Source organism: Tenrec ecaudatus, chromosome 14 (assembly GCF_050624435.1).
Source record: "Tenrec ecaudatus isolate mTenEca1 chromosome 14, mTenEca1.hap1, whole genome shotgun sequence".
Classification (NCBI taxonomy): Eukaryota; Metazoa; Chordata; class Mammalia; order Afrosoricida; family Tenrecidae; genus Tenrec; species Tenrec ecaudatus.
The window spans coordinates 104,865,582-104,877,028 of record NC_134543.1 but is presented as its reverse complement, the minus strand read 5'-3'; the positions used below and the strand labels follow the sequence as shown (position 1 = coordinate 104,877,028).

The 11,447-nt window shown below is 43.3% G+C and overlaps 1 protein-coding gene and 1 pseudogene across 2 annotated transcripts in view; both read left to right on the top strand.

Moving 5' to 3' along the window:
* Window positions 1–745: 745 nt before the first annotated feature.
* LOC142426739 (ATP synthase F(1) complex catalytic subunit beta, mitochondrial pseudogene) lies at window positions 746–2,099 on the top strand (annotated as a pseudogene).
* Window positions 2,100–3,065: 966 nt separating this feature from the next.
* TP53BP1 (tumor protein p53 binding protein 1) overlaps window positions 3,066–11,447 on the top strand; it is an 82,267-nt gene continuing 73,885 nt past the window's right edge. For both annotated transcript variants that reach the window (XM_075532177.1, XM_075532176.1), the window contains exons 1-4: window positions 3,066–3,201; window positions 3,774–3,958; window positions 4,152–4,245; window positions 4,497–4,581. In XM_075532177.1, coding sequence (XP_075388292.1) covers window positions 3,195–3,201; window positions 3,774–3,958; window positions 4,152–4,245; window positions 4,497–4,581 — 371 coding nt within the window. In that variant the 5' untranslated portion in view covers window positions 3,066–3,194. The remainder of the gene's footprint in view (window positions 3,202–3,773; window positions 3,959–4,151; window positions 4,246–4,496; window positions 4,582–11,447) is intronic.

Genomic DNA, 11,447 nt, shown 5'->3' with positions numbered 1-11,447 from the left:
GGAAAATAAGTGCATAAAATTGTTGAATGGGAAACTAACTTGCTCTGTAAACTTTCACCCAAACTACAATTAGAAAGAAAGAAAAAGAGTACAGCCTTGGGAACTTTATGGAGGCAGTTCTACTGTGTTCTGTTGGGTTACTATGAGTTGGAATTGACTTGATGGCCATGAGTTTGGTGTTGATACTTGGTACTTTCCCAGTTGACAGCTGCTCTGGGTAGCGTCCCACTCTAATCCAACCACTACTTAATTAAAAAAAATTCCTCCGGGAGCCTTGTTCATTAATACTTGTCCCAGCGGCTCTACCCTCTAGAAGACCCTGGCACCACAATTAGCATAATAGAACCTCAGGGTTTGGCGGGGACTTTGAGGTCATCTAGTTAGGAGGCATTGGCAGCTGTTCCGTTCAGCACAGAATTTGAAAATCCTGGTGCTCAAGTCTCTTAAAGGGACGCACAAAATAGGTCTAGGGCTGCAGTCTCCATGGACTGCAATTTCATGAAAAGAATTCAAAATCAGAAAAGAGACTGGTCTTATCAGTTGGATAGAGACTGATGGGATCCCCAAGACTATGACCTATGGTTATCCTACATGTCAGCAACTGAACCCACCCTCATGTTAGAAGAACCGAGTCACCACCCAGACTCTGCCATGTTGGGGGTTGGCTGGCTGCTGCATTGGCCTCTGGGGCCTCAGCCCTTCACTGTGTCTGCCGAAAGCCCAGCTCTTGATGCAGGGCCATGCCATGGCACTCCAGCCAGGCAACATCTATGTGGCGCAAACTTCTTCACCAAATGCAGGCACCACCACCTTGTGCATCGTGGCAGTCATTGGCTCCCTCGTGGATGTCCACTTCGATGAGGGACTGCTCTCCCCACCCTCATCCTAAATACCCCGGAAATGCAAGGCGGCAACGCCAGGAGTTTTGGAGGTGGCCTAGCATTTGGGTGAGAGCACAGTAAGGATCATTATTATGGATGGTACTGAAGGCTTGGTCAGAGGCCAGAAAGTTCTGGGTTCTGGTGCACCCATCCTGAGACCTTAGGCAGAATATCAGGAATATCCTTGGAGAACCTGTTGATATTTTGCTCCCATTCATGCTGAGGCACCTGAGTTTGTGGAGATGAGTGCTGAGCGCAGGAAATTGCAGGTATCAAGGTTGTAGATCTGCTGGTTCCCTGTGCCAAGGGTGTTGGAGTTGGCAAGGTGGTGCTAATCATGGAGTTAATCAACAACGCAGCCAAGCCCCTGGTGGTTAATCTGTTTTTTGCTATATTGGTGAGAGGATTTGTAAGGGCAATGGCTTACCAAGATGAAAGTTGCTACCTCCTAGCTCACACAGGTGTATGGGCAAGTGAATACACCACCTGGTGCTTGTGCCTGAGTAGCTTTGACCGCACTGACTGTGGCTGAATACTTCGGAGAGGCAGAAGGTCAAGATGTGTTGCTGTTTAGTGATAACATCTTTCATTTCACCCAGGCTGGCTCAGAGGTGTCAGTCTTATTGGGTTGTGGGTTACCAGCCTACTCTGGCCACTGATATGGGTACCATGCTGTAAAGAATCACCACCACCAAGAAGGGATCGATCCCCTCTGTGTGGGCTATCTACATGCCCACTGATGACTTAACTGACTCTGTTCCTGCCACTGCCTTTGCCCATGTGGGTGCTCCCACTGGGCTGTCCTGTGCTATCACTGAGCTGGGCATCTATCCAGCTGTGGATCCTCCGGATTCCACCTGTGGCATCATGGATCCCAGCCTTGTTGGCAATGAGCATTATGTTTCCCGTGGGGTGCAGAAGGTCCTGCAGGACCACACGTCCCTCCAGGAGCTCCTGGCTATCTTGGGTGTGGAAGAACTTTCTGACTGTGTCCCAGACACAGAAAATCCAGCGATTCTACTCTTAGCCATTCCCGGTTGCTGAGGTCTTCTCTGGCCACATGGGGAAGCTGGTGCCCCAGAAGGAGACCATCAAAGGATTTCGGCAGGCGAAAGTGACCAGGTTCCCGAGCAGGCCTTCTGTAGGTTGGGACTTAGTGGGGAAAGTGTAGCAAAAGCTGATCAACTGGCTGAAGAGCATCGTGAGGGGATCCTTTGAGCCAACTGGCCCCCTGCATTCTCCTCCACCAATCCAAAAAGCTGGTTTTCTGTGTAGGCCATACAAGAGCCTTATTTGAAGATGTCTCCTGTCTAAAGAATATTTAAGATTTCCAATAAAATGTACAACCCTAAAAAAAAAAAGGAAGAAGAAAAAGAAAAACCCATCATTTAAGATCTAAAAGGTATCGTTTACCCAAGTTCAGAGGGTTAGGAAGGAGGGAGGGATGGAAACTGGAAACTGAAGGAGGAAGGGCACATGCTGTTACATGGAGGGGATGACAATTGAGATGAAACTAAATGTGTATGAATCGACTATTAAACTGACTATTGGCTCCGCAAGTCTTCACCTTATTTACAACAATTAAAAAGAAAAATAGGGTAACTATAAACAAACATGAAGCTTGGAATTTATTCCAGACTGCATATGAACAAAATAATACCAAGAAATATGACTTTTGGGACCATCAGATAATGTAGGGAAAAAAAAGAATCGACAGATGTAATATGAGGCCCTTAGATTCAGGTAAAAGTGCACAAAAAGGAAGCTGCTTGAAACATAAAAACCCCAAGGTCTCCTCTTTCTTTAAGGTTTCACCAAAGTATCAGCCTTAATCTTCTTGTCCCCTTTATCAGAAAGCTGGTACCTCTTGTGTCAACAGAAGGGGCTTTTGCAAATGAACGACTGAAAGCCAGTAGATGCTCATGTCTGAGCAGTGGTAAATCCAGTAGCTTCTAGAGGTCGAGGAAGATATTTCACACCCTTTCAAGGTCCCTTCGGTTCAAGGATACTGTCATTCTCTAGCTGTACGAAGGGGAGGGCCTGCAACGTCCATGCTGCCATGGAAACGCGCCGCCGTGCTTTTTCTTGCGTGGGGCGGGGCACTCAGCCGCACTGACCAATCACATGTAGGGCTTCCTGAGTGGCGGGCAGCAGCAGCGAATGGGCGAGCCGATGCCGCGTGACGTGACGGGAAAAGGGGGAGTTCGCGGCTGGTGGCGGCCGTAGAGGCAGCGACGACCCGGGGAGCGAGCTGGAGGGACCTGGGGGGCGAGCACGAACCTCTAGCTTAAGCTCGAGGGACTTCCCGCCGGGATGCCTGGTACGATTGGGTGAAAGGGGGGGCAGGGTCGGCTCTAAGGGCAAGTGTGTGGTGTCTGCAGGGAGCGCTGACCGGAGGGGGCGGGGTGGCAAGCATGGCGGCGGTGACGGGGAAGGGGTTGGAGGGGCCTGAGGAGGGGGTGGGGTAGCCGTGGCTGGGAAGGCGGGGTGGTCTCGAGGAAGCGTGTAGCAAGGGCCACCGGGAATCTGGAGACCAGAGATTATACAGCCGCGTTCTGGGGTCCGGAGAGGCGGCCGAAGGACCTCGGGAGAGTTGTGGGGGTGAGAAAAAGGTGCGGGGAAAGAAAAGGTTAGGAAGGAGAGGAAGCCTACGTGAAGGTGATGGAAAAGGAGAGGGAGGGAGGGACAGGCCAGCTGAGTGTAAATACCGAGGACACGCAGCGTGGTAAGGAAGCGCTTGCAGAGATTTGGAGCCCAATGTTCAAATTGGAGGCGCCCTGGACTTGTCCCGCTTCTCCAGGTCTTTCACTTCTGCTCCATTAAGCAAGCCCAGGCTACATGAGGAAGGCTCATAGGTTAACTCAGCACTGATCTTTTGTTGTCCCGTTCCAGGGGAGCAGATGGACCCCACTGGAAGTCAGCTGGATTCCGATTTCTCGCAGCAAGATACTCCCTGCCTGATCATTGAAGATTCTCAGCCTGAAAGTCAGCCTCTGGAAGATGATTCTGGGTCTCACTTCAGTGTGCTCTCCAGGCACCTTCCTCATCTACAGACACACAAAGAGAGCCCTGTGTTGGTGAGTCGCACCTTGTTTGCGCAGGTTTCTTTTTTTCCTTCCGATCTAGACCAACCAGCCAACATCAGCATGTAGGAGATCACTATCTTTTGTATAAAGTTGGGGAGAAAAAGTGTCAACATGTTCACAAGACTTGGGTCATGTTTTGGACTATCTGGTATGTAATGGAGTTTACTTAATGTGCGTTGTTTAGGATGCTGTGTCCAATCCTGAACAGACAGCTGGAGGAGAACAAGGAGACAACAATAGTGGGTTGAATGAACATTTGAAAGAAAGCAAGCCTTCAGGTGAGGTCTTTAAAGAACTGTCGGTGCCTTTTGCATTTTCAGATGTTCATGTTGGAGCCGGCTGTGGTGATGGTGAATATACATAAGGAAGGGTAGTGTAATATCGAGGTGCATTAGTAGGCAGTCAAGATGTCGACGTAATGTAGCTGAGTACATTGGTATTGTGTACATTTACGATTTTGTATTAAAGTTTCATGGTAAATGTTCATGTTTCTTTTTGTATGTGCGCTCACATCCAGTTATTTTTCCAGAGCCTATGGATTCTTCTCATCTGGACACATGTGGTTCCATCAGTCAGGTCATTGAACAGTTGCCTCAGCCAAATAGGACAAGCAGGTATGCTGATGTTTTAGAGAAGTTGCTTGTATTTATTAGTGCGTCTTGTCCAGGATAAAGGGAATCATTTTTTGTGAATTAGGGAGGGGGTTTTAAGGATCGTTAGATTTTATTTTTAGTACCACTGGATGACTCCATCTAATTGTGCTACTAATAAGCTTTTATGAAGATACTTTTACACTTACATTGCAATTGTGATCTAGCCATCTGCATTGTGAAAGAAAAGAAGGAATCTTCATTGGTACTTTAGATAAGACTTCCTCTTTGCTTCTATTTGATTCTGGCATAAATTATCTGAATAAAGCCTTTTGTTCACATTTTGCCTTTTTGTATATTGACAGCTTATTTATGTTTGGATTAGTTTAACCAGTTATATAAATGCTTTTATTAGTAAAAAAAATTAGGTGGATTATCAAAAATCAAGAGGAGCCTGGTGGCATAGTTTGAAACCACCAGCGGCTCCTCAGGAGAAAGATGAGGCTTTCTGTTCCTGTGAAGAGTTGCAGTTTTTCAGAAATCCATGGGCAGTTCTACCCTGTCCTATAGGTTTCTTTTTTTTTTCTTAAAAAAATTTAAATTTTATTGGGGGCTCATCAGCTCTTATTACAATCCATACATACACCCATTGTGTCGAGCACATTTGTACATATGTTGCCATCATAGTTTTCAAAGCATTTTCTTTCTACTAGAGCCCTTGGTATCAGTTGCTCATTTTTCCCCCCTGCCTCCCTCATTCCCTCCTTCCCTCCCGCCCGCATGAATCCTTGATCATTTAGAAATTATTATTTTTTCATGTCTTGCACTGTCCGATGTCTCCCTTTATCCCCTTGTCTGTTGTCCATCCCCCTGGGAGGGGGTTGTAGTTAGGTCAGTGTGATCAGTTCCCCTTTTCTCCCCACTCTCCCCTTCCCCTCCTAGTATGGCTACCCTCAGTATTGGTCCCGAGGAGTTTATCTGTCCTGTATTCCCTATGTTTCTAACTCTTAGCCATTCCCATGTACATGCTCTGGTCTAGCCAGATTTGTAAGGTAGAATTAGAGTCATGTTAGTGGGGTGGGCAGGGAGAAGCATTAAAGAACCAGAGGAAAGCTGTATGTTTCATTGGTGCTATACTACACCCTGACTGGTCCGTCTTCTTCCCACAACCCTTCTGTAAGGGGATGTCCAATTGCTTACAGATTGGATTTGGGCCTCCACTCTGCACTCCCGCACCACCCCAGCCCTTCACATTATGGTTTTTGCTCTGGGTCTTTGTTGCAAAGACCTGTCAGATGGTTATGAGTCGGCATCAACTCACTTAGGCATGCTTTGTGTCTGTCAAGTAAAGCCCCTCACCAGTTTGAGGTTCAGAATGTGTAATTCATACCCTAAACAGTACTCAACCCTTTCTTAGACCCTGGAGACCCAGTGGTGGAGAGCTTGCGTTCTCATGGGAAGGTCTGGTTGGCAGTTTGAAGCCACCAGCCATGCAGGAGAAAGATGTGGCAATCTGCTGCTGTGTAGGTTTACAGTCTTGGAAAGCTTATGGGGCAGTTCCACTCTGTCCTACAGGGTCACTGGAAAATCACCCTATGGTAATGGGTTTGCTTTTTGCTATTTACATCTTTGCCCAAAACCAACAACAACAACAACAACAAAACCACTGTTGATTCTGACTCATGGTCAGCGGCCCTATAGGAGAGTAGAATAAGTATTTGAGTTTCTCTGCTCTTTAAGTTTCTTTACAATATACATTTATTGGATTCAGCTTAGATACTATGTTGGATGTTTGGTATTATAATCTTACTTAATTCTATCTCAAAGAGGCTATACGATGAAGACATGATATTCTTACTATATAGAGTCCAGTGGTAGTGCACTCAGCTGATAACCAAAAGGTTGAAGGTTTGAGTCTATGTAGGTACCTAAGAGAGACCTAGTGATCTGCTTTCAAAAAATCAGCCTTGGAAATTGACTTGATAGCAACTGGTGTTTGCAGAGGGTAAAGGGATGGTGAGTGAAGTAACTTGCCTTAGAATGCATTGCTAGTAAGTGACAGAGCCAGGCTTTGGACTTGATTCAAATACGTCTTTCTTTTTTTACTACCAAGTGCTTCTCAGTGTCTCCTGTCTAACTTTTTCAAAGATCAAAGAAAAACAACTTAAAAAATCTTGGTGGTGCAAAGGGGTGGTAGTCAGGAGAATGTTAGCTTGAAGGTGTGGTTAAAGGCTATCCTTGATATCAAATCAGTGTTTTTTGTTCTTTGACATTCTACCAGGAAGCTTCAATAAGTTTATGGAAAAATTTCCATTAGCTTTTAATTCCATTTTCCCAGGAACTCTCGTAAGCCTTGTATATTATGGTATATTGTTTATTGCAAATCATTAAGTAAAATGAATGTATTAGAATAATCTGCAAATTGGTAGCGTCATTTTGGTCTGCAGGTGAATTTTATTTGACCTATACAAGATTGTAAAATATATTTGAATTATTTAACATATTTTCAAAAACCTGGATTCCACTTTTGCCATTACTATTTGTTTTGGCGATGGTTGAAGCTGTGAGTGGGTAGTAGCCAGCTCTGCTTAGATGGGGCATGAGTGTCATGGTTTGTTGTCATTTCTACAGTTTACTATTGTATTTGGATATTGAGGCCAGATGTTCTTTTATTGTTTATCATAATGTTTGTGCTTTTGTTGTTGTTGTTTGTTTAATCATTTTATTGGGGGCTCTTACAACATTCCATATATCAATTGTATAAGGCATATTTGTACGTATATTGCCATTATCATTTTCTAAACATTTATTTTTTCTTAGCCAATGATTTCATTTATTTATTTTTTTCTTTAATCGTTTTATTAGGGGCTCAGACAACTCTTATCACAATCCAGACATACATCAGTTGTGTAAAGCACATCTGTACATTCATTGCCCTCATCATTCTCAAAACATTTGCTCTCCACTTACGCCCTTGGCATCAGGTCTTCATTTTTTTCCCTCCCTCCCTGTTCCCCCCTCCCTCGTGAACCCTTGATAATTTATAAATTATTTTTGGTGCTTCTGTTCTTAAATCCAGTTACTTCACTCACCTATGTTACCTTTCTGTGTTTGCTTTCTGTAGGCATATAATAATTTAAGTTTACATATGATAATTCTTTAGGAATATGTGAGAGAATGATCTATGTTTATGTGTCACCCAGCTTCCTCATTTGAATCAATGGGAGGCTGGAAGTATGCATACCTCTTACTGTGAATGAAGTAGCGCTGTTATAGAATTTTTTTTCTTTTTTTTTAAATGAAGTTACACTGATTTATTATATTTCTACATTGTAATTTAAAAAATCATTTTATTGGGGGCTCGTACGATTTTTATCACAATCCATACATACATCCATTATGTCAAGCACAACTGTACATTCATTGCCGCCATCATTCTCAAAACATTTGCTTTCCACTTGAGCCCCTAATAATAGCTCCTCATTTTTCCTCCTCTCCTCCCCCTCCCTCATGAACCCTCCATAATTCATAAATTATTATTATTTTGTCATATCTTACACTGTCCAAAGTCTCCTTCACCCATTTCTCTGTTGTCCATCCCCCAGGGAGGAGGTTATATGTAGATCCTTGTAATCAGTTCCCCCTTTCTGCCCCACATTCTCTCCACCCTCCAGGTATTGCCACTCTCACCACTGGTCCTGAAGGGGTCATCTGTCCTGGATTTCCTGTGTTTCCAGTTCCTATCTGTACCAATGTACATCCTGTGGTCTAGCCCGATTTGTAGGGTAGAATTGGGATCATGTTAGTGGGGGGAGGAATCAAGGCATTTAAGAACTAGAGGAAAGTTGTATGTTTCATCGTTGCTACCTTCCACCCTGACTGACTCGTCTCCTCCCCGCAACCCTTCAGTAAGGGGGTGTCCAGTTGCCTACACTTGGGTTTTGGGTCTCCACTCTGCACTCACCCTCATGATTTTTTGTTCTTTGATGCCTCATACCTGATCCCTTCGACACCTTGTGGTCACACAAGCTGGTGTACTTCTTCCATGTGGGCTTTGTTGCTTCTCAGTTAGATGGCTGCTTGTTTCCCTTCAAGCCTTTGAGACCTTAGACTCTATAATCTTTTGATAGCTGGGCACCATTGGCTTTCTTCACCACATTTACTTATGGACGCGTTTGTCTTCGGTGATCATATAGGGAAGGTGGGCACCCACTGATACGATTTTTTTGTTCTTTGATGTCTGATACCTGGTCCCTACTATACCTCATGGTCACACAGGCTGGCGTGCTTCTTCCATGTGGGCTTTGATGCTTCTGAAGTAGATGTCTGCTTGTTTACCTGCAAGCCTTTAAGACTCCAGATGCTATAACTTTTGATAGCTGAGCACCATCAGCTTTCTTCACTACATTTGCTTATGCACACATTTGTCTTCGGCCATCTTGTCGGGAAGGTGTGCATCATGGAATGCCAATTTACTAGAACAAAGTGTTCTTGCATTGAGGGAGTACTTGAGTGGAAGTCCAATGTCCATCTGCTGCCTAAATATATATGCACGTAGATCTATTTCCCTACCATCCTATATAAATATATTTCCATATGTACATGCCTATATGTAGTCCTCTATAAATAACCTTTGTCTCCTAGTTCTTTCCTCTGTTTCCTTTTATTTTCCTCTTGTCCCACTCTTATGCTCAACCTTCATTTGGGTTTCAGTAATTTTTTTCGGTTAAATTGCCCTTGACCAATCCCTACTAGACCTCTCACACCCTCGCCACTAATTTTGGATCACTTGTTGCTCCCTTGTCCTTGGGTTGGTCAACACCACCTCCTTACCCCCACCTCCTCCTCTCCCATGTCCCCCTGGAACTATCGGTCCTGTTGTTTTCTCCTCCAGACTGCTCATCCAGCCTATCTTACCTAGATAGATCTGCAGAGAGAGTAGTATACACGAAAAAACAAGGCGTAGCAAGACAAAGCGACAAGTGAGAACACAATGATGACAACAAAAAAGAAAACCAATGAACCGTAAAAGAATAAGTTAAGTTTTTTAAAAAAGAAAAAAAATTTTAATTTAGAAAAGAAAGAAAAAAACAAACAAAAAGAAAAGAAAGAAAAACCGGTATATAGATCAAGGTGTGATTTTTGACTTCTAGTCACGTCCTCCAGTCCAGTCCGATGGGGTGCCACACTCTGGCCCCAGCGTCTATCCTTTGCACTCTCTCGGGAGCTCCCTGCTCTGCTCCCCCATCGCTCTACCACATGCCTCTTTGCCCTGGTGTTGTGGCGTCAGTCCAGGCCAGTCCCGACACCGAGTCTCCAGTTTTTTTCTTTCTTTTTGCATCAATGTGCTTCTCCTCTTTTCTTTAAAATTAAAACTGAACAAAAAATAAAATTAAAACATCGAATGCCTGTATTTAATAAAAGGAGCCCTGGTGGTGGACTCACCACCACTGGGAGAAAGATGTGACTTTTTGCTTCTGTAAAGATTGCAGTCCAGAAATGCTATGGGGCAGTTCTGTCTGTCCTGTAGGGTTGCTGCGAGTTAGAATCAATTTGAAGAAATGAGTTTCACATTCGGTAAATGTACAAGCACTGTAGCTGGTGCTTGAAAGGAGCTTGACCATCACAGCTTATAGCTTAGTAGAAGAGACAGATGTTCAATGAAGCATGTGCATAAATATCTTCTTGCCATGTGGGAAAAATTAGTATATTAGCGTATTTACTAACGGATCAAGGAAAGCCTCTTTGAGGGTGCAGTCTGCATGATAACTGAATTAGCCATGGAGTTGATGGACTGGACAGAAGCAGGAGCTTTCTAGACAGAAGGAGCTCCATGAGCTGTGGCCACGAAGCTGGAAGTCATTTACATTGAATCAACAAGAACGAAAACTCTGTAAGATACATGTGCGGTATGTAAGTTTATTCAGGGCTTTCCCTCTTCACTCTTAAGTTTTCTTTATTCATGAATGCAGAGAATTTGAGAAACCTAGTAGCTTGTGAAACTTTTTCTGTTGCTTAATATTCTAAAACCAAATCTTCCTACCTTCTCTGATGTTTGTATTGATATAAGCTGATGGTCCTCAACATGAGTATCCCTAAAATAACAGTGAAGAAATAGGGATTCTATTTATTTATCCATTTATTTATTTATTTGTACATTAAATTTAAAAATAAGTTGAAGTAGTTTCATGGTCACATGCAGCTGTGAGCAATAATACAGGGATTCTTTGTACATTTTGTCCAGTTTTCTTCAATCGTAAATTTCATTAGCCTTTGTAGATATAGTTGCCCAACCAGTACATACAGATTTCCCAGTATTACTTGGACCTCTTTGTGTGTATGTATATATGTTAAGTTTTACTGAATGTTATTACCCTGTAGGTTCATGTGCACATACAACTATAGTGAAGCTACTGAATAATTCCAATACCCCAAGATTCCCTAGTGTTGCCTTTTTGTAGCTATATATCTACACCCCTGGAAACGACTATTCTATTTCATATTGGCAAAATTTGTCAATTCAGACATGTGGCTATAATAATTGAATCATATAGTATGTAACCTTTTGGGGCTGGCTTTTTTCACTCACATAATTCTTGAGTGATGTTTCTATCATTCCTTTTTACTGCTGTATAGTATTCCATTGTATGGATGTACCACAATTTGATCATTTACTTATTGGACAAAATGTGGGTTGATTATGAATTTTGGCTTTTATAAATAAAACTGCTATGAACATTGATGTATAGGTTTTTGTATAAACACGCCTTCATTTGTGTGAGCTGAATGCAGTGGTGTATAATTTCTTGGTGGTATGGTAATTTCATGTTAAACTTTTTTTCAAGAAACTGTCAGGCTGTTTTGTAGAGTGTTCTATTTCACAGCAAAGA